The sequence below is a fragment of the Lathamus discolor genome, chromosome 3 (genome assembly GCF_037157495.1).
Source record: "Lathamus discolor isolate bLatDis1 chromosome 3, bLatDis1.hap1, whole genome shotgun sequence".
NCBI lineage: Eukaryota > Metazoa > Chordata > Aves > Psittaciformes > Psittacidae > Lathamus > Lathamus discolor.
The window spans coordinates 33,939,346-33,961,100 of record NC_088886.1 but is presented as its reverse complement, the minus strand read 5'-3'; the positions used below and the strand labels follow the sequence as shown (position 1 = coordinate 33,961,100).

Sequence of the window (21,755 nt, the reverse complement as noted above, 5' to 3'; positions counted from 1 at the left end):
ATTTGGTAAATAACTGTTGCATAAATGGCTGATTGCAGCTTCTTGATGGGGGGTGCATACAGAACTCTGGCAAGTGATAAAAGAGCTATCATGTAAATAAAGATAAAATCCTTGCACCAAATCATATTTTACCTAACTCTAGCTCTTGGCAGATGGAGACTTAGCTCTTGAATGTCATACCCTTTCCTCCTCTGTCTCCTCCCCTCCCCCCTCCCCGAATTATAAGAGAAGATGATTATTCTTTGTCCTAATTCCTTGCTTCTCCTCTTTCTTATAAACTGTAGATTGCCATAAAGCTTTTGCCTTAGTTGTGCGGCCACCAACAGAACTCAACAACAAGCTACTTAGTTTCCAGATGACAACTGAAGAACCTCCTAAAGAAGATTGGTTGAAGATGTTGTGTCGGCATGTGGCTAATACTATTTGTAAAGCAGATGCAGTAAGTACTCTGGAACCATGTTGCTGATTGGAAGCGTTTCTCTCTGGCTTGAAGCACATGACGCAAAAGAACTTGTTAATAGTGGACATGCTTGAGGTGAAATAGAGCAGAAAACATTTGTGCTAGCGTGCCTGCAAGGGAGTGGCTAAAAGGTAGGAAAAAAAAAAAGCCTGGAAGTTAGCTTTTACAGAAGATAATTATTTACATCGAGAGTCATGCCATTCCACCATCACAAATTAGTTATAAATAGTTTAAACTCTGCACTGTATATCTAAACAGAATTGTCTTCAGCTCACTTGTTTCACAGCTATGTTTTAATCTGTGGTCCCGGAATTATGATTGTATATGTTTTGCTTTAACTGTGTCAGGTTGAATTCTTTGTTCTATACCTTATCTGCATGAGCACCATAATGTGAGAGATATGAAGCATCTTCCTCCTATAGACAGAAGCCTGCCACCTTAAAACAAGAAAGTAAATAAAACAATGAAATAAAAAGGCACTCACATTTTTAGTTCTGAGTGTAGGCTTTCCACAGCTGGAAAACTAATTTGAAGAGTAGTTCCTGGCCAATTATGGCAATAGACGGCAGCTAATGTTTAAATTGTGTGAGTGTATCCATATCAGTCATCTAAATTTGCTGAAAATGTGCAGAGTACTTACAGCTGAAACAAGTTGGGTTTGAGCTTGGCATATTTTATGTTCAGCGTTGTGCTCTTACTATACAATATTTGGTTGTCTGATTTTTAAAGACATGCTTGTTTTGGAAGGGGTAGTTAAGTAATCAGAATAGCATCTTAGTTTTATGTTAACTTGGTTTGTCATAGAATCGTAGAGTCATTTAGTTTGGGAAATATCTTTAAGTCTGGACTTATGAGAAACTTGGCTTTGTGCTTTTTCTTTGTTTTTAGGTGCTCAGTAGGAAAGGTACTGGTTCAGAAATGTTAATTTACTTCAATCTGTCTGTTGCCTATCTTCAGTCTCTTGTGTTACGTATAACACAAAAGGATGGAAAAATGTTGCGGTTTTTAGTAGAAAGTCAGTCTTTGTGTAATAAATTTATCATTCCCCCTTGTCCCAGGACATTCAGAATCATATGCTGACAGATTGTAACCTGCTATGCTGAAACCCATTAGTTATAATTTCTGTAATGACTACTTTGTACCAACTATGTATTACTTCTTTCTTCCTGGTTTTAGTGTCAGATTGAGCTTCAATTTCAGCAATCTTCCCCTTTTCCCTAGTTTTCAAGTACTAGTCGTGTGAGAATGAGATACGGTTGACTTTGCCACATGGTGGCAGTAAAGGCTTTAACTACCCTCTGATGGACGCTAGGAGCAGCCGTACAGCTTGCTCTATGTGTCCTTCTGATTTCGTTGTTTTTTGGTTTTTTTTTTTGGTTTTTTTTTTCCCAAACTTTGGTTTTTTTAGGTATAAACTGTGTTTTTTCTCAAACTAAAACACCAAAACAACAACAAACCTCCCCCCCATCTGCTCCTTCCTCCCCCCGTAGTTTTATACATAATTATCCAGAGATTGCTTTGCACATGCTAGACTTTAAGGGGGGGGGGGGGGGAAGGAAACAAACAAACCTTGTGGCTATTGTGAAATATCTGTTGAGCTTGAGCTGAAAGACTTACCTCTAGCTGTCAAACAGAAAGTCTATCAAGATTTAACTTTAGAAGACCACTAAATGTGTTAGTGAAACAGAGATATGTATCCCATGAAACTTTGTATGTATACTTCAGAACTAGTGCCTTTACTTTGGTTAACCCTTAAATTGAAACTGAATCAAACAAACCAAATGTAAAACTACTGATGAAGTGGTTTATTAAACTGATTGCACCAGCAGTTAATCTAATTAAATGGCATGAAAGTAAATAACAGTTACCTGTATGTTAGGAGTTAAATATGGTAATTAAAACCTCTAAATGTGATCTAGTGAACTGGAGGAGGATATTTTTACAAGTGCTGGTATTTGTTTGACCATTACTTAAGACTGTTTTTCTCTATAGGAAAATCTTATTTATACTGTTGATCCTGACTCAGTTGAAGTAAATACTAAGGATATGGACAGTACTTTAAGCAGAGCATCCAGAGCGATAAAGAAAACATCAAAAAAGGTAAGATACTACAAAGATAATGCTTTACAGTAAAACCCATTTTAGTCAGGGAATTGTGCTACTGTTGCTGTTTCAGGTGTTTTGTAGTACTTACAGTAGTGACAAGAAAAACTTAATCTGAACTAAAGCTCTTAAGTGTAAGCTCCTTAAAGAAAGAAGGTGGGAAGTGTTCAAGGTTTTGACTGAGTAGTTTTGGATATGGTTTTAAGTATTATCGTTTTAAGTATTATGTAGTCATTTTTGAGTCTGTTACGGAACTTTGTTTAATATTTTTGAGTCTTTTAAATATATTACAAAAAATGCTCCAACTCTCAGCTGTAACTGTTCTTAGTGTATTGGATGGAGTTTTAAAGCTGCATGAAATTATCTAAATTCAAGAACCTCCAAAAGTAGGATGGGTGTAGTGTGCGTGTGTGTCCTGGTCATAAAACAGACTTTGAAACAGCAAGCAAGTTAAATGCTGAACACTGCTGTCTGCCAGTGTACTCTTTGTCTTTGGGTATGGCTTAGCTGCTCTCAACTAATGTACTGAGGAACTGTGCCCTGTTCCTCTAAGAGGGTCTGGCTGGGAGGCAGGAAGAAGGCTTCTGGTCTGCTTTGTCGTGTTATTTGCACACTGGGTTTGAGTCTACCGAAGTCTGGCATGTGAGAAGGGGTGCAGCAAGGAGGAATATGTTGCCTGTTCTTAGCAGCCTTGGGGCAGGCTTAGTATGTTCAAGCTGCTGAGACAGTTTCTTAGAGAAAACTATAGAGGCTGCTGTAGCATGGAAGCTGCTGAAGACTAAATTGAGAGCAGTGTAAAAGAAGGGGGGGCTGACTTTGCAGAACCCAGGGAATGTGGGGAAGCAAAGTTGACTGGACCTTATTTTGACTTCTTCCTGGATCTCTGCCCTCTGCATCCCCGTCCACCACCCCATGTTGTCTTCATATATGGACAGTGAGAAGAGCAGTGGTGATGGGGAGCCTTAAAAGTCAGATCAACCTATGGGAGGAGGGGGCGTGTGTTTAGCTAGTTTTGATACAGTCGTAGTAACATTTGACACGTCCTACAGATGTTCAGAATTTGAACAGTAGCCTATATTGTAGTAGTTATTGCAACTTGATTTTTGTCAGTGTATAACTGCTTGTCAAACTCCTCAGGTTACAAGAGCATTTTCTTTCTCAAAAACACCAAAGAGAGCTCTTCGAAGGGCTTTAATGTCACATAGTGCAACAGAAGGAAGAAGTCCCAGTTCAGCTAATGAGAGTTATATAGGCAGCCGACTGACTAGTACATCGTCACTAGCGGTAAGTGATTTGGCTGTGCAGACCAAATAAGTAGCTTTTTAAAGATCACAGTTATTTTAATGCCTGGTGCTGATCTTAATTTAACAATTTCAAGATCCACAATGGAAAATTTTGTTTTTAACTGTATTCATAGGCATGTTATTTTCTGAGAGAGTTGCTTAATGAATAGATTTACCTTCTGAAAATGCAGAAAAATCTGCTGTATGTACTAGAAGCTGAGAGTCACTTTGTACAATGAAGTTTAGAAAATAAAATCAAACCGACTTCTTTTGCCGGAGATATGTAACCTCTTCTGAGTGAGAAACTTCTTACACACTTATGTTGGTCCATGCTTTTAGTTATTGGACAATACATACAAAATGTGGTGTATACTCCTGGATAGTACAGTGAAAGTATCAAGAAAGTAGTGAGATGATAAACATCCTGTGAAACAAACAGGGAAGGAAGTGTAGAGAAATATAGATGCTGCAGGCTGAGAGTTTTTAGAAAGACAAGTGAATTCTCTCTGTAGACGCATTTAAGCAAACTTGGTAAAATAATGTTCTACATACTGCCACTCTTCTGTTGTGCTGGCTACCTATTGCAGCTTTATTCTACAATAAGTCGGACTCAATTTCTTAGTACAGTCTAGTAAAGCAGACTAGATTTGGAGGAATTTTTTCATCATCTTTGCTTTTATTGTAGTGTTTGAGTAGGTCTGTATGCTGAGTAAACACCTACTTTAAAGTCTGTGATTTGCAGGAGAGAAGGCCACCAAGAGTATCTCCTGTGCATCTTTATACTACTGCCTGATATGTCAGTACCTTAATATAGAGATAATTCAATATGTTTGAGTAGCCATTAAATTGTACGACAGAAAGATATTGCCCTGCTCTCCCACATGAGATAGGCATGGGAAAATATGAATTAATGAGGGAGGAAGTAATCACAGTGGACTCCCTTGCTTTAGAGCAAATAAAAAAAGAATCTACCAATGTGGCTATAACCCAGTTCTCTGTAAAGAGTTTCTTGCTTCACTTAGGATTGCTCCAATAATTGCTTTCAAATTCTAATATTCTGTCTTCATTTTGATATAGCACTGTGTCTTATTTCTCATGAAAATACAAGTCATGCATGCCTCTGTGTGTGTCTATCTCTTACAAAAATGCTTTTGTTAGCAAAGCAATAGGAATTTAGAGTAATAAAAACTATTTTCCCACTTCAAATTTTTCACCAGAATTCTTGGACCTCTGAGGTAGTAAGATGCAGCTTGGCAGGAGATCGTATGCTGTGTGTGATGTCGTGTGTGGTTTGTTTTTTTTTTTTTGTGCATACTTTTAAAATCTTTTTATTTTTTTTTTTATTTTTTTACTAGTCCCACACACCACTGAAACTTGCATTAAGCCTTTTTGGCTGAATCATATGGTTATAGGCAAAAGGGATGTTTGGGTTCTATCTGCTCAAGTTTGGATACCAGTGCAGTCCTTGAGTAGGAAACTAAAGATTCAGGAAACCTGTCTGAGTCAAAGCTGTAATTCAGACATTGGTTTATTTAAATAAAATCCTGGTCTGTGCTTGTGTGGGGATTTTCTGGTGCAGAAAAACTATAGAATAAAATTATTGATAAAGTTTAAGAGCTTGGAGTTTTTTCTTGTTTGGACTAACTCTTGAACCCCTTCCTAATTGTAGATTGGTTGTTCAACTTCTGCGTGCAGCCTAAATGGATCTGTCAAAAGTGCTGTTAATGTTCATAGCTCCAATTCTGTTGAATGGAGCTCTCAAAATTCCAGGCCTCGACCTGTGCTGTGTCCTGGCTCTCCAAATATTCATCTTTCAAATGCTGTAGAAGAAAAAACCTCTTCCAACTTGGAAAGCTTAAGTGGTCATGTCTTGGACAGAGCATGTCCTATCCCTGTTATTATTACTACCGCTTGTGGTGATGCTGGAGATGATAACCAGTGTGGTGCTGAAAAATTCTGTACATCAAATCCTGACTGTTAATATCCATCTTGCATGAAGTGAGCAAAAAATCTTGGTTCCTCTAAACTAAGACAGCACGGTACAACTGTATAAAACCCTAGAATCCACAAAGTAAATGGTGCTGGGTTTTTCTTTGACTTTTCTAGTGCATGGGGTTGGAGTCAACACTCATGTGTGGTCTAGTTCTGTTTCTGGGTACAAAGTTAATTCTTTCACAAATCCTTTTAATTTTTCAGCATTTTTTTTTTTATTTTTATACAACTGAATTACTTAGTGTTGACTGTGAATAGATGTGCCATAAAGAGGCACGTCTTGCCTGGTCAAAATATCCCTGTTTAATGTTCTTAAAGCATGCAGGTGCACCAAGCTGTCAAACTATCATGACCTGTTTGTATGCTGAAAAGCTTGGCTCTCTGCCTGATGAGCAACAGAAGACTACTTGTGAAAGAATCTTGAGGTCTTACGTAAAAAGAATTTAAAATCTCAGCTGATCCAAAGAGGTTAACTTTTATTGCTACACATTGATGTGTTGGTTTCACTGTAATTTTAAGTCCCAGAAGTAGCCTTTGCTTCTAGCATCAGAAAAGTAAGGTTTTTGCCCATCCAGGTGCTGCTAAAGCAAGCTTTCACAAATAGTTGTTATTTCTATTGCCTTCTGTAGCCAAGAAAGCATGTATTCAGCATCTAATCTGGGGCTCAAAGCTGGGAAGAATACAGAAAGTTGTAGGCTCTGAAGAGAGCTCCACTTCTCTAAGAGATTCTTATCATATCTCTTGCCTTCAATTTGGAAGGAGATTACCACTGCAAAAAGTGTGATGCAAGATGTATGCTGACACTCCTCAAAAGCATGTTTTTTGCTTTGTGAATCTCTCAAGGCCAGTAACAAGAAAAAAAGCTTTCCTTTGCAATTTAAAAAAAAAGTAGATTTATTCTACTCATTTGGTGCTGTTTAACTTCTCTGTTTGAAATCTAGGAATGCTGAATCATTAATTTCAAAAGCTGCCAATCTTAACTATCTTCTGTACTGTTACATTCCTTATACTATGTATCAGGGAAATGACTACTGCACTGTTGATACAGGTTAATAAATGATCAAATAACTATATATATTTTTTTTCTTTTTTTTTTTCCCAACAGGGTATTCCTTCTCCTTCTTTGGTCAGTCTTCCCTCGATCTTTGAAAAAAGGAGCCATACATTAAGTCGATCAACAACCCACTTGATATGAAGCAGTTTTCTAATACAGTGCTGTATTATAGTGACTGACTCGCAGCTTGGCTGTTCAAATGACCTGTTACTGACATTAATGGTACCTTAGTCATTAGCACTTAGCAATGATTAGCAAAATGTTAGATAACACTAATCACAAGGGCTTTTTAGTTGTATTGAAGCAGATCAGCTAATCAGTGGAATAAGTAACTTGGTCTTCATTTAAGACACAGTATTCCCTTGCAGAAATTTATTTTCTCGTGAACATAATGGAAGCATTTTCTTCTATGGAAATTGTCCTTTCTAGGCAATAAACTAATTTTTCAGATTTTGAAATGAAGATGGTGTTCGGATAACTTACGGCTAGTTCAAATGGCTTTTATGCTTGCCTAACTTTGTCAATTGGCAGAGCACTCTAATGTTTGAATTGTTAATTTCTTAAATGGAAGTGCATTATGAAGTACCTGACCTTTCAAGTATGACAGTTAACCTGTTATACAGCTGCTTGTTCCAGATATTTTATAATGGAAGCTGTTTGTAAAGAAATAGAATTGAGTTTCTGTGTTTGTGGTCTTCTGCAGTCTCACTGTAAGACACTGGTATGTTACATGCCTTTATTTGAACAGTAAGTTTAAAGGCTGTGACCTAGCTTCCACCACCAAAAATTATCAGTTGAATTCTTCTGAATGTCTTTGGAGTGGAAGTCTGAGGAAAATGATTTTACTCCTTTTTGTAGGGCTGTTAAACCCCCCAAATCCTGTATCTTCCACATACTTGGTCAAGAAATTGTTATTTAATGCATGGAAATAGTGGTGTGACATTATAACCTGGGGGCCTTATTTTGGTGTGTCAAATGCTGGGTGTAGTTCTCCAAGGCTTTTTATGTGGTTTTCTCATGTATTTGTGTCTTACTTCAAAACTACATGTTCACTTCTTTCATCTCTGAACACTTAGTATGGTGCAATGCTATCTCAGGAACTATCTAAATATGTATATTTCTGCATTTCATTAATTGTTTAGCTGTCACTCTGTATTAGGAATTCTCAACTTATGGTTCCTTTTTAACCACCCGTGTCTTGTCTTATGTCTGTATGTAACTAGTGATGCTTCTGGATGTGCCAGACTTAACTGATTTTTATATCTCTTTTTTCCAATTTGAGCAATGTAAATAAACTGTTTAAAATAATGCTGCTTATGGCTTTGCTAAACAGGCTTTTTTGAGAGTCTTTGTCTTTTTACATAAAGAGTTGTGTTGGGCTCCAGCCTACAAATGTACTCTGATTATCTATGTAACTATTATGAATGAAGTATACAACGTGGTAGGCCTGAATCTGCCAGAATCAAACTTTTCTTTCTTTCTTTTTAATATATTCACTATTTTCCCATCTTCCCCTGAATAGCTGTATCCAGGGGGCTTTTGCTCTTACCCATTCAAAAGAAACATCTGACCTAAGTACACAAGGACACACAATAAAGTGGCTCTAGGAAATAAACTATTCAATAAATACTGCTAAAAACAAATCAACAGCTGTTTTGGGGTTCTTATGGTTATTTTTTGGGTGGGCATCTCCAACCTGGTACCCTCCATGCAAACTTATATCAGCCTATCATTATACCAGTTGAACTTCTACTTCTTACTGTATTGCTTAGTCTTGGCATTACCACTGCTGCACAGCTCTACTAAATGAACAGAAAATGATTGTCTAAGCATCCTACTGCTTGTTGTTTGGTGCACGTAACTTTCTAATGGAGGAACTAGTTCTGCTCAGTCTTGATAACACTTGTAGGAAAAGAAAGGAAGACTCTGCCTGCCTCCAGTGTGACTTTAACTCTCCTGCATTCTGGATGCATTATTATCTTAACTTGTGATGTTAAGCCTCACCATGAGGCCTCTATTTTTACTAAAAATTGCACAGTTAAAAAAAAAAAAAACTTATCCTAGGACTAAGAGAAAAATAGCAGCTCCATCCTCTTGTAACTAAATGAGATGATATAAAATGGACAATATAGTCATTACTTTGTTTACTGCTCTTTGATGATGCTCTAAAGCAATGTTCTGTAGCAGCAGTTCACTGAACGTATGCTTTCTCGCAAACCGGAAAGATGGTGCACCAGCACTGTGTGTTGTTAGATTGTACTGAAGCCCTTAACTGCTTTGTAGATACTGACGGTTTTTTGGTGAGATAGATGGGAAAACAGGTTTGGGGTTAAAAATAACAAGCTAATAGGTAGTAATTGCACTGATGTGCTGATTTGATAACTTAATGGCAGTTCTTAATTTAATTAGCTAGAGCTAGTAACAAGTCTTTTGGATACTGGAGAAAGTACTAGGCATCACCTGACCCATTCAATAAGGCAGTATCTTGCATGACAGTGTTACAAGCCGATGGAGACAGGCTGAGAAAGCTGACCTTGTTCAGCCTGGAGGAGAGAATACTCCAGGGGGACCTTATAACAGCCTTCCAGTACCTAAAGGATGCCTGTAAGAAGGTTGGAGAGGGGCTTTTTACAAGGGCATGTGGTGATAGTACAAGGAGGAATGTCTTTAAACTGAAAGAGGGGAGATTTAATAAGATATAAGGAAGTTCTTCACTGTGAGGGTGATGAGGCACTGGAACAGATTGCCCAGAGAAGCTGTGGCTCCCCCATTCCTGGAAGTGTTCAAGGTCAGGTTTGATGGGGGTTTGAGCAACCTGTTCTAGTGGAAAGGTATCCCTGTTCCATGGGCTGGAACTAGATGAGTTTTAAGGCCCCTTTCAACTGAAACCATTCTATGATCCTGCAACGCTTCAGGGAGCAAACTTTGGGATAAAAGGGACGTTTCTTTTTTCTAACTTAGCTCTCATTCATGCTGAAGAGTAAGCCATCACACATTTGGCATACAAAAGGGTTGTTTTCATTCAGAAAGACTGGAACTGTCCAAAGAGCAGGTAGAAAAATAATCATTGTTTGAAAGACAACCTTCTCGTTCTGTACTAGGCTCTACAGAATCAACAGCCTTCTGTTCTAGGCTGTACAGAATCAAATAGCTCAATGAGCTTGCATTCTTTGCCACAAGAATCCTTACTCTTAACCAGTGTTTTAAACTGGTGCTTCTAAAAGTTGAAAAACAGGGAAGGGTCTTCCTTTAGATGGGTGTTAGGTGGGGATGTCTTACTGTTCTGACCCAGATTTTTAAGGAGAATGCAGTTTTCTAGCAGTGTGCTTGCCTGCTTCTCTTGTTAGCCCTATGTATCTTGTAGTTTAGGCTAGTAATGCTCCAAGAAGAAAATTCCTGTGAGTAGGAATTAATGTTGTAAGTACATTGTGATGTAGTTTAAATATGCCCTTCAACATTTGGAGAGAATTATGTATTGTCTTTTTTTATTAGTTGAAATATGTAACAGTACTCAGAAGTTTATACTCTAAAGAGTGTGTAAGGAGCTTGTATACTGTTGGATAGTAGTTTGCAGGGGATGTGTAGACTGAAGCTTGTGCTGAGGCAGGGTGATACACGAGGAAGCAGTAGTTTGCTTGCTTGCTTAAAAATAATGGAAGAATCCCCACTGAGACGTTAAAGAAGCCGGCAGCTGGCCAAGAGACCGTAGGAAGTCTGAAACACAGGCTGGAGCTGAACCATTCTTTTGTTGATACCTGAATCATGTGGACTTCCTCATGTAGCTCAGCCTGGACTTGAGCGGTGCTGCCATTCACAAACCTACACCTAGAATTCATAAACATACACTCACAGCAAGCTATTAGAGCATTTATGGTCTAAAATGATTAACCTTTTAAAAGTTTTTGTTTGAAAAGAAAAGGTGGAGAGCTTATAGCTGGTGGAGAGCACCTGCCTGTGAATCTCTTGTAGATTCAACAGGATGGCTTGACCTGTATTTTGTAGAAAAAATAGTTGCTGTTTCAAAAATAGGAACTGAAAACTCCACAGTGAGATGGATGTTTACAACATCTGAAAGCCAGCCATCAGAGACAAAACAGGGGCTAGCTAGAAGGTACTTTAAAAACACAAAAGCTGTAGGGAGCTTAGAATGTTGGCTTAGTGCTCTGTACAGCTGACATTGCAAGGGTGAATTGGTGCCATGTTCTTTGCCTTGGGACCAGTTTTAAGTGCAGAGCCAGAAACCTGCTCTCTCCCATCAGTAATGAAAGCTAAAATGGAAGGGAGAACACCATGAAAACAAACTAATTAAACATGTAGTGAAATAGATGTTACACTGTCAGATGCTAAGCAAACAAAAGTCATTTTTAGATAAGAACATTACCACTATTCAGGGCTGAATTTTCAGCTGGCACAAAGTATTCTGTCAGCCTGTAACAAATGCAACCATGCATTTGTATGCCTAATTTAGGCAGTTAGAAATGCAATTACCACTCTACCTGCAAATTGTAATTAGTTTAAGCTGTTTTGGTGCCTTTATCAGCTGATCCATGTACTGGCACTGTAAGTATAGAGCCTGGCTACAGTGGGAGCTACCCTTTAACTCTTGAAGTAAGCTGTTATACCTATAAATATATATATGTATGTATGAAATACTGAAAAAACCTCATGTACTTACAAAGAGATGAGTCATTTTTTACCTTGCATAGTGAAGCCTGGTGTTGGTTACTGGTGAAATTAAGCAATCAAAGTTCTGATATTTATATTAATATGGGTAAAAAGAGAACATCTGTAGTCCTTATTCCCCCTCTACCTCTAGCATGTCAGTGTCTTTGAGGACTGAGGAAAAAAGATGTGGCCATTGGCCTAATGCTGGAAAGCCCAGCTTTGCAGCTCAGCTTACTGGGAGTAGTGCAAGAGTTCCTCCTATTTGAGGGGGATCTTGCACCTACTGAAGACCAGAAGCAGGCTGCATTCTGCTTCACAAGCTCAGGTATCTGGGAAGATCAAGTAAAGGATGACTTTTTGCACTTTTGTTCAACCACCTCCTTCATCAGCCAAAGATCAAGGAAATGCAGCAGTCTGGTAAGAACGCTATCAATTTATTAATGGATTCTTTAAAATGGGATTGACTGGGATATAGATTGTATTACCTAAGCTCTTAGAGATTTTGTTTCATGTACAATTAAAATGGTAATATTTATTTGTTAGATAGTGTGGAGACACTATCTCTCTCTCACAAACTCAACTTCGGTCTTTACCCAAACAGTCGGTAATTCTTTGGCTTTGTTGGATTGTAAGCTTCTACATGCTTTCTGCTGCCCTGTGGTGGTGAAGATGATGTTTCAGTATTTTCTCCAATGTTTTGGCCTGGAGGGAATGTAAAAATAAGCATAAGCTATTTTGAAAATGTACCTTTTTTTCTGTGTTTTAATGGCTTGTGCATTAGGGTTGGTATGGCTGACAAATCAGCACTGATTGCTAATTAGAAAGCTGAATATAATAAGGAGTTTCACACTTCCATTTCTTCCTCAGATTGAAACCCTATATGTATGAGTGAGTGTTAGTGAAGCTCTAATGGATACGGTCTAATTACTTGCCATTTTTGCTTTGACTTAACAGTTCATGACTTACAGTAACTCTGACTGACAGTTCATTGCTGATTACTAATTAAATGGCAGAATCTGGTTTTATGCACCTCCAGCTTTTACCTCCACAAGAAGTGACACTCCGTATCTTAAGAAAAAGAAAGCTTTCTCTCTGCTTATTTGTCGATATGTAACAGCTGATGGTCTCATCCCTCCGGAAAACAAAAATTCTCAGGGCATGTTTACCAGCAGTGGTGGATAAATATATTTAAAAAATAAAGTTACTGCTGTGTTGCTTATAAGGGAGGAATTGGGGAGAAACTATTCAAGGCAGCTGTGCTGGTAAATTTTCTGGTACCTAGTAGCAATGCTTTGGATTTGTGCTGAAGCAGTGCTGATTATTCAGGGATTGCTGAGCAGTGCTTACAGAGTCGAGGTCTTTTCTGCTCCTCATACCCCTTACCAAAGAGCAGGCTGGGGGTGCACAAGGAACTGGGAGGGAACATGGCTGGGACAACTGATCCAAGGTATATTCCATACCGTATGATGTCATCTCAGCATGTAAAGCTGGTGAAGAAGTAGGAAGGTGGCGGTGGGGATGTTTGGAGTGATGATTGTCTTCCAAAGTAACCATTAGGTGTGATGGAGCCCTGCTTTCCTGGGAATGGCTGAACACCTGCCTGCCCGTGGGAAGTGGTGATGAATTCCTTGGTTTGCTTTGCTTGTGCGTGGCTTTTACTTTACCTATTAAACTGTCTTTACCTCAGCCCACAAGTTTTCTCACCCACTCCTCTGGTTCTCTCCCCTGTCCCACCAGGGCGAAGCGAGTGAGCAGTTTTGCAGGGCTTAGTTGCCAGCTGGGGTTAAACCACAACAGCAGCAGAACTCTGGGTGTTTCCTGGCGCTCTCATTCTCTTACAGATTGCCTCAGCCCTTACTTAGTGAACAGAAAGAACAAAAAGATCTTTAGTCGTTTATCTCTGGAGGGGTCACTTCATTCTGTGCCATAGGCACTCCCTAGGTCACCTAGACAATAGAACAGAAGCAGGAATGGATTGTCTGTCTTTTTCTTGCTCTTCATTTGCCTCTTCTATTCAACATACCCAGAATTTAATCTGGTTCTTGACAGGAATACTGCTCTCCTAATTCATTGTATATTTTAATTTGTGATAGTGATCCATAGAAACAAGCTGTTGAGGTTGAAGTTCTCATGATGATGATGGTGTCCCTCTAGTGCTTAATGGGGCATTAATGGGCTAGAGATATGGACAGTTGGTAAATGGTGTAACTGCTGTAACTTTTGTCACTTAAATGCTCAGAAACATTCAGTTCAATTCCAAACTTTAAATCAAGAATAAGAGATCATTAAAATTGCTACAGATTTTTTCAAATCAACATAAAAAGATATTGCAGCCTGATTAACTTCTCTTTGTGCTGATTTCACTGAAATTGTTACAAAACCACAGCAAAACTTTTGTGCTATAAAGTATGACTGCTCCTCTGAAATTATGCTTTCCTAACCAATTTCAATTTGTGAGCATGCCTCTAAGCATGTGAATATTTCAATGCATAGTTTGTAAAAATCCATCAGAGATAATGCTCAAGAGCAAGGGTCAAAAGAAATGGTGTGTTACTTGGGATCCCATATATCAAAAAGCACAGTGTAAAAATCCTTGGCATACAGGTGATCTTAATGGTCCCTTCTGGACTTAAAATGTATTACAGAGCGAAACCATGAAGTCATTTTTGTAATTTAAAGCTTTATCTTTTCTTTGTTAGTAATTCTTCCTGTCTGAATATCACCTTAAGCAAAATAGAGATTATATTATTACTGTGATATAATAAAAAAGACTCTGCATTACTGGGGTCAATACTTGTAATAAATGTAAAATTTGGTGTTCTAATGGGCAGCAGAAATGTCCCTTTCTTTTTTCCCCCCACTTCTTCCATCTAAAGTATTTAATATCATTGCTATTAATAGCAACTCAGAGTAGCACATTCATACAAAGACAAGGATATGGCACATCTAAAAAAACCCTGTCCCATGTCGTTGTAACTGAAACACCAGAATAATGTTTAGAAAATCTTTACAAGCAAAAGAAGTTGGGTCTTTTGACTACAAGGCCTCAGGAAACATTTTCTGATAATTGCCGATGTAACTTTGTGTCATTCATGACAGTGTCATCTTCCAAAAAAAAAAATCTAGAATATTTTATGAAGAGGTATGGAAACATACAGGCACTTCTGAACCTCCACCAAAACCTACTGTGCCTCATGTTCTGTGTGTGCCTGACACACGTGAGAGCTTCTTGCCCTGGTATTCTTGGTGAATATGGAGATAAAGCTTTCTGCAGCTGACAGCCCACAGGATGAAAACTTCCCCCATTTCCTCTCTCTGACTAGGAAATGTCTGGAATGACTCAGCTCATGTAGTTAGTGTAGCAAGTGTGACCTTTTTAAAGATGACTGCCGTATGGAGCTTTTTTGCCTCTACTTTCACCCATCTTCTTTTACTCAAGAATGACCAGCTTCAAAGGAAAAGTTCCCTACTCCAATCCAATATTCTCCATATTGAGAGGGGTAAAAATAAACACTCTTCTCAGTTTATTTATGCATAAACTAAAATCATTCAAGTATGACATCTGATAGGAACGACATGATTATAATCTGAAATGAAAACAAAGTTCATTTTGCACGATTTATTTTTTATTCCCTGCATAATTTGAAAGAAGAAAGAGATTGCAGAATCTTATTACACATTAAAGCTCAAGAAAGCCAGGGCTGTGCATTCCAGTGTTAACCTTTTTAGTATGCTTCTGGCTAATTGTCTGTCCCTCCCACCTTCTCCTCCCAGGTTAATGGGGTGGTCAACAGAGGACAGGAATGGTTGGCCAATCACACTACAAAGCAAACTGAAAAGGTCGAAATAATGCGCTGTATTATTCATGGGCTATGCCTTGCTAAGGTGTCTTAGACCGCATGTCTTCTTGTGATGAATTACAACAAGAACAAGAAAGAGCCCAATGTGAAATTGGCTCTTGTGAAAATGATTGTAGTTCAAATGGAAAAAGGTAAAACTGGCACATGCTGCTGTTCTGGTTTTTGAGATTAAAGATGTGTGACCACATCTAGCCACTGAATAAGCAATAGGTTACATTTGTATGACTTCTCAGCTGGGTTGGAAGTAGGATACAGTGCACACATATGTAGATTATTCTAATTTTAGCCATGGACTTAGTTTTGGGAATACTGTGGTGCCTAATATCCCACATGTCCTCTGTGTTAATAAACTCATGATTAGTTTACAGATTTCATAATATGAGACTCCTTTTTAAGTGGTGTTTTCTTAAGAAGTATTAATATGCTAATTCTTAAGAAGGCATCCAGAATGGACTGTAAGACAGTCCTTGTTCTTAGGAGTTTGCAATCTGTATAGCCAAATTTGAAGGAAAACTTGATATAACTGTTCTTTTCTCTTTCACCTTTGGTGTGAAACAGAGGTAGACAGAGATACTTGCAGAGGCAGGAGCATGACTCAGGTGTTCCCAATCATTTTCTGAGTACTGTCCTCTCATCGACTACAGAATGAGATTAGCAACAGCAGGCTACTGATTTAATCCTTACCACTGGATGTCACAAGTATATCTCATCATCTTCCTCTGGTGATGTGTTGAATTTAATTGATACTTTAGCTATGGAACCATTCTCCATCACTGAATCACAATCTTGTACTTGTCAGGTGTTTTTACCATGTGCCTTTGACAGGAGAGACTTCACAAATAATGAAAGTGAAAAATGTTTTTTAAGACCAACCACTCCGTGGTCTACCTTTTCTGAGTCGTAATTAGTGTTGTAACTCAACAGCAAATGTACACCTAACACCTGAAGGAGCTGACTCTTTGTGTGCTTGTTGTCCCTTCCAGGACTTAGTTCAGAAATTCTGGCATTTAAAAGGAAGCAAGAATTGCAGCAGCAGGCAGAAGAATTACAAGGCAGTATTCTTCTTTTCCCCCACCCACCTTTCTTGAAATTGTCATAGTGTTCTGTGCTTTGCATTGAGTGGTTTCAACTGGCATCAGTTGCCTGGGGCCGGTGAACCTAGCTGTCAACAGATAAATCATTTTTGTGACAAAAAAAAATCTGAGATGGAGGGAAACAAACCCCCATCATTCATTTGGAAGCAAGTCTTTGAAAGAGAAGTGACCTGAAAGTGGAACTCTTGGGAGTGGTCTCATGTGTCCTTGTGTACAGGAGCAAAAGAGCCACCGCAACCATGGGCTACTGTTTTTAATGTGCTCTTAATAAAAAAAGGGGATGAAGAATGAAACCCAACTTGTAATAATATTTCCTGAATGAGAGGAGCAGTGTTATATGTCATTCCGCTATAGAAAGCACCAGCTAAGAGGCCATAGAATCCTTGTAATGCAGTCTGCCATATCTTCAAAAGGCGAGTTAATTTTTATTATGTATTTTAATTTTGTAGGTGATCCCAGTGAATCTCATGCTTCAGGAACTATACTGTACGCAGCAAGCATTGGAATTTCACCCTGCCCTTCTTCCCCATTGTGCAGCCAAAATGTAGTATATTCATAGAATCACAGAATGGTTTGGGTTGGAGAGGACCTTGAAGGGCATCTGGTTCCAATCCCCCTGCCATAAGCAGGGACACTCTCAGCTAGACCAGATTGCTCAAGGGCCTGTCCAACCTGGCCTTGAGAGGAGTAATGTTGACTCTTGGAAGGTCATGAATAAAATACTGTGTAGGTTTGGACCTGGCCCTATGCATCACAGATGGGTATTTCTGGAAAGCAGCAATAATCTTCTCTGTGACAGAGGCTCCTTGCATGTTTGTTTTGTGTTGTTTCATAGCTGAATTCATCTCCTTACAACTACTTTAGGCTGTGGCTTTCTGGAGGTAAAAGGGCACTGTAGCGAAGTGTTGTCCTAGATGTTTCTGTCACCTTATGGATTGATATGGGCTATGGCCTCTCTCTCTCTCATTGATCTACATCATAAGACAGGTTTTCTTCCCTACTTGACACCTGAAAAGTGAAATGTCACATCTTGTCTTGGATCAGGGTTTCTTGCAAAACTCTGTGATGAGACTGATACATCTTTCTTGGTGTGCTCAGCTCAACTTCTTAATGTTGCACAGACGACTGTTTTTCACTGGCAATGTTGCTTTTTTGTTCCTAAATATCACCTGTTTTCACTGCATTTTATTATTTTTCATCGTTCTAGGTAAAAATACCTGATTTTGTATTAAATATTGCAGAATTCTAAGCCAGCTTGCATCATATTAAGCACATTTAGTTAAGACCTTCATGATTTACCAAGCTGTGCATTAACTGTGACTTGATGATCCATGGAGAGCAGTCTTTCTGATTTAGTGTGTGTCTGCTCATCGAAGATGGATGATTGCCACTACGTGTCATAAAACTTCATCTGACAAAACCAACTCCATAGCAAAATAATGCCATCTCTAAAGGGCAATAATTCTTTGTTTTCCTGTCCCACATGTTTAAGGAGCTCAGGCTAGCTCAGATTTTCTCAGAAGATTTCTTCATGCTTACTCTGTTAACAATGAACAAAGAACCATCAAAGCTTTTACCGGTTCTTTCTTAGCTTTTCAAAAATCTTTTATGAGAGCCTAGGAAGGATGGTCTTGAGCAGCTAAAAATCTGTAGGATTTAGACTCCTCTCTGCAATAAATAGGTGGTAGGAATTGAGTGCTAAATACCTTTGAGGTCCTGGATTTTTAATTAAATCTTAAGGCTGGGGGCTGGATTTTCCTTTTCTTTCAATCTTTTTGTTTCTAAAATCACCCCTGAATGAGGAAAATGAACTGAATACTGGTGTTATAGAATGAGGTTCTTTACTTACAAAGTAAACAGAGTGAACATAAAGGAAATGCCAGTCTTAGAAGAGGCTGCACACATCAGCTGGGATGCCTGTCAAACATCATCTGATAAGGTGATCTCTGTTGAAAAGCAGGTGTGTTGCTTTGCTCACTGATGACAGGTGTCAGGGGATTTGGGATCCTGTCCTCCCTTGAAGACCAAAGTGATGTAAGATGTGCCTACACTACAGACTGCTGCTGTGGGAGTGCAAGACGTGTGGCTGATCCTTAAGCAAGAGATTTGCCCTGAAGAAGGCAGGTGCAGTTCTTCTCGTCCCTGGAGTGTTTTGGTGTGTTTCTTTTAAAAAAGAATTACCATCTAATGCAGGGGATAAAAAATCATCATAAGGGCACAGACGAGAGAGGACTTCATGTTCTTAACCATGGGACAACAGCTCTGCCCTATTTCTTTTTCCTTTCTCTTTTCATACTGTTGTGTTTCTTCCCTTTGCAGTTGCCACAGCTGAAAGGTGGAGAATGCCGCTTTTCACCTATAGATAGTACTGTATTGGTGCAAAGCATTAACCTGGGAAGAAGGCAGTGTGGGGCTGAATCTTCTTAGCTGAGGATGGGGGAACCCTGTTTTTTCAGTGCTGCTTGGGCAGCAGGATCTTATAGAGTTCGGATGCAGAATATCCTTAGAACAGAAAATACAATACAGGCCACTTCTTTGTTGGGTGTTACCATTTAAACGAACAAGGCAATTTAAAACAAGCCTTTCAGAGATATTTATTCCTACCAGTAAAGACTAATGAAGTCCAGGGGTGTTTTGCTGAAGACACTCCATAGTCAGGGGAAGACTCATTAATTGGAAAGGTGGCTTTTGCTGACCCATCTGTCAATTATTTACAGTTAACATTCTTGTTTGCTGTGTGGCTATGACTTTTGGGCTTGTAAGGGATGGTTTTGTAGTTCCTATAATGTTGCTGTGTACTTTGGGTTCTCTTCATGTTTTCCATCTTAGCTATTCTCTGCCTTTTGTTCTTTAAGTAATTGTCTTCTGCTTGATATAAGTAGTCTTCAATTAGTCCAATCTGAAATTATAAAGAAGTGGTGTCAAAAGCATGTCCTTTCCCCTCTATAAAAATTTTAAAAGCTTTTCTAACTGGTTTATTTCAAAACTAATTGTCATTAGAAGGAAAAATACATGAAGGCACCTCTCATACAATTGGCTGGAGTAACAGCACCTGATTTCATAATTTATTTTTTTTAGTCCCTTTCTCTTTGGATTCAATTACTTTACTGCTGTGGAATAGACTCTTTCATTGAAATGTGCACATTGAAAACAGGAATTTATCACAACTCTGTTTTTAAATGGCATTGAAAAACAGCCACTTTAAAAGGAAAGGATGATGAGGAAATTAATCTCAGGCAAGTTTTTCTTGATAAGGAAGGAGAACAGAGGCTTCTGGCATTTATATGCCAAAATCAACACATGGAGAGAAATGAGTATTCCACATTGCTGTGGCAAGAACTATTTTTCTATTATATCAAAATGAAGTTCTGAATAAATATGTTTTCCCATGAATATAATACACTAGAGAATACAGTAAAAGAATAGATGACCTCAGTGTGCTCCCAAAATAAGAATGCAATTATTCTAATAAAGAGTACATTCAGATAGACACATCTTCCTTGCAGAGATGATTTCAAAACAACCAAAACTATAGATTAATAGCATTGTGTACAGGTATTCTGTGAATATAAGGCATTCGTAATTTTATGGCTATCTCCCCCCTATACCTTACCTTTATTCATACCCTTTGTCAGCTTTTACGATATGCGGTATTTCTGTAAGGTGCAGACGAGAATCATATCCATTCACACTGAGTTATACTCAATATCTAGGCCCTTTTTAATGTGAGGATCTAAAGAATCAGTCTTTCAATTGCATTTTAAACTGAAATCTTAAAAAAAAAAAAAAAAAAAGGCTGACTCCATAACCTGACACACATTCAGTGGAGCATTGCTGCTTTAGGCACAACACCGAACTGAGAATTAGTCCAAGTGTGGCTTCCTACTGTATTTATTCATATATTGATCAGTTATTGAAGTGCTTTTCAACCCTGAACCTGAAGGCATGCCGTGCACTCTGGCCATGGTTTGGGTTGGTGAGGGTTGTGTGTGTGTGAGAGAGAAAATGCGGCAGGCAGAAAAGCTTAAGGACAGTTACATCTGCCTCCCTGGGGTGCTGAGAGAACAAGGAACATGTCTGGGACAGGAGATCTGCCTCCTCCTCCCTATGAAGCTTGCAGGGGTGATGTTTTCAGCAGATCACCTTTGCGTAGAACAATGCATGATGCCATGTAAAAGAGTTTTCTACTGTGCTGAGGAACCTTGACAGGCACTTATGCGTGGGCTTTCACTCTTCTGTTGCCAAGAGATCCATTGCAACAGGAGCATGGGGAGGCTGGGGCTCTCTGAAGACAGCCTCATGGGCTGGCTCCGCTGTGGTGTGCTCACCATATAAACATGCAGAGGATTAGAGGAAGGCATCATTATGCTAGCCTCCTATTTAAGAAGCTGAAATAAAAGCTTAGGAAATCATTGATCTGGCCAAAAGCACACGGGAAGTTGCAGGAAGAAAGACTAATCACTTAGTGACAAGCTCCAGTCCAGGGGCTTAGACATATTTAACACAACCACCAAATCCACAAGACTGTTCGGCAACAGACCAAATAAAAATGTCTATGTAACTTTCTTCTGCAGTTTAAAGTAATCTTTTCGATTTTGGGGCAAATGCTTGAGTTTGGGTGAGCACAAAAGTTGGTATGAGGAAAGGAAATGGGTCCCAGGTGATGGATAGGGTGCGGTGTAAGGGCAAAGGGGACACCAGAAAAGCTACAAGTTTTACAGCAGATCCTTTAGGACCATCCAGTGGTGCCTGCACTGATGATGATGCCACTAGAAAGCCCCGGTGGTATGATGTTCCTATCTTGAATCATGGCTCGGCTGCTGTTGTGTGCTTTTCATATTTACAGAATACCTGTCAGCTCCAGCCCCCCAAATACATTCTAATATAGCATATCAGGGGTGGAAATAATGGTTGCTTACATAATTGCAATGTTACTGACACAGCTGATGAGCTGATGATGCTATTTTCACTGCAGTGATGGCATTCAAACCCTTGCTGACTTACAATTACACTGTATGCTCTGAGCCCTAGCATGATTTAAATTACCATACAAACACAATGAAAATACAGTCTCTTGACAAGATAAAAGAAGGGAGGGGAGTGGTTTAAAAATCTCTTTTTGGTGGCTGCAGTGTTCAGTAGTGCTAATTCGTGGCTTTCTAGCTTGCACATTTCATTTTAAGAAAGTAAATTGGAAGCATTACGTTCTGCCTTTTTGCCTTAATTTAAAACCTCCCTCTGCCT

General features: G+C 38.9%; 2 protein-coding genes across 5 annotated transcripts in view; one reads left to right on the top strand and one right to left on the bottom strand.

The window, feature by feature from the left end:
• The window catches only part of ECT2 (epithelial cell transforming 2), a 32,985-nt gene extending 24,450 nt beyond the window's left edge, over positions 1-8,535 (top strand). For 2 of the 4 annotated variants that reach the window (XM_065674568.1, XM_065674566.1), the window contains 5 exons: positions 285-439; positions 2,453-2,560; positions 3,701-3,847; positions 5,516-5,844; positions 6,944-7,033. In XM_065674568.1, coding sequence (XP_065530640.1) covers positions 285-439; positions 2,453-2,560; positions 3,701-3,847; positions 5,516-5,827 — 722 coding nt within the window. In that variant the 3' untranslated portion in view covers positions 5,828-5,844; positions 6,944-7,033. Of the gene's footprint in view, positions 1-284; positions 440-2,452; positions 2,561-3,700; positions 3,848-5,515; positions 5,845-6,943 lie in introns of all 4 variants that reach the window. The other 2 variants (XM_065674570.1, XM_065674569.1) reach the window with 1 other exon arrangement.
• Positions 8,536-19,214: 10,679 nt separating this feature from the next.
• Positions 19,215-21,755, bottom strand: part of SPATA16 (spermatogenesis associated 16) — an 81,762-nt gene continuing 79,221 nt past the window's right edge. The window contains 2 exon segments of the mRNA XM_065670350.1: positions 19,215-19,293; positions 19,295-19,410. Of these exon segments, the coding sequence (XP_065526422.1) occupies positions 19,215-19,293; positions 19,295-19,410 (195 nt within the window).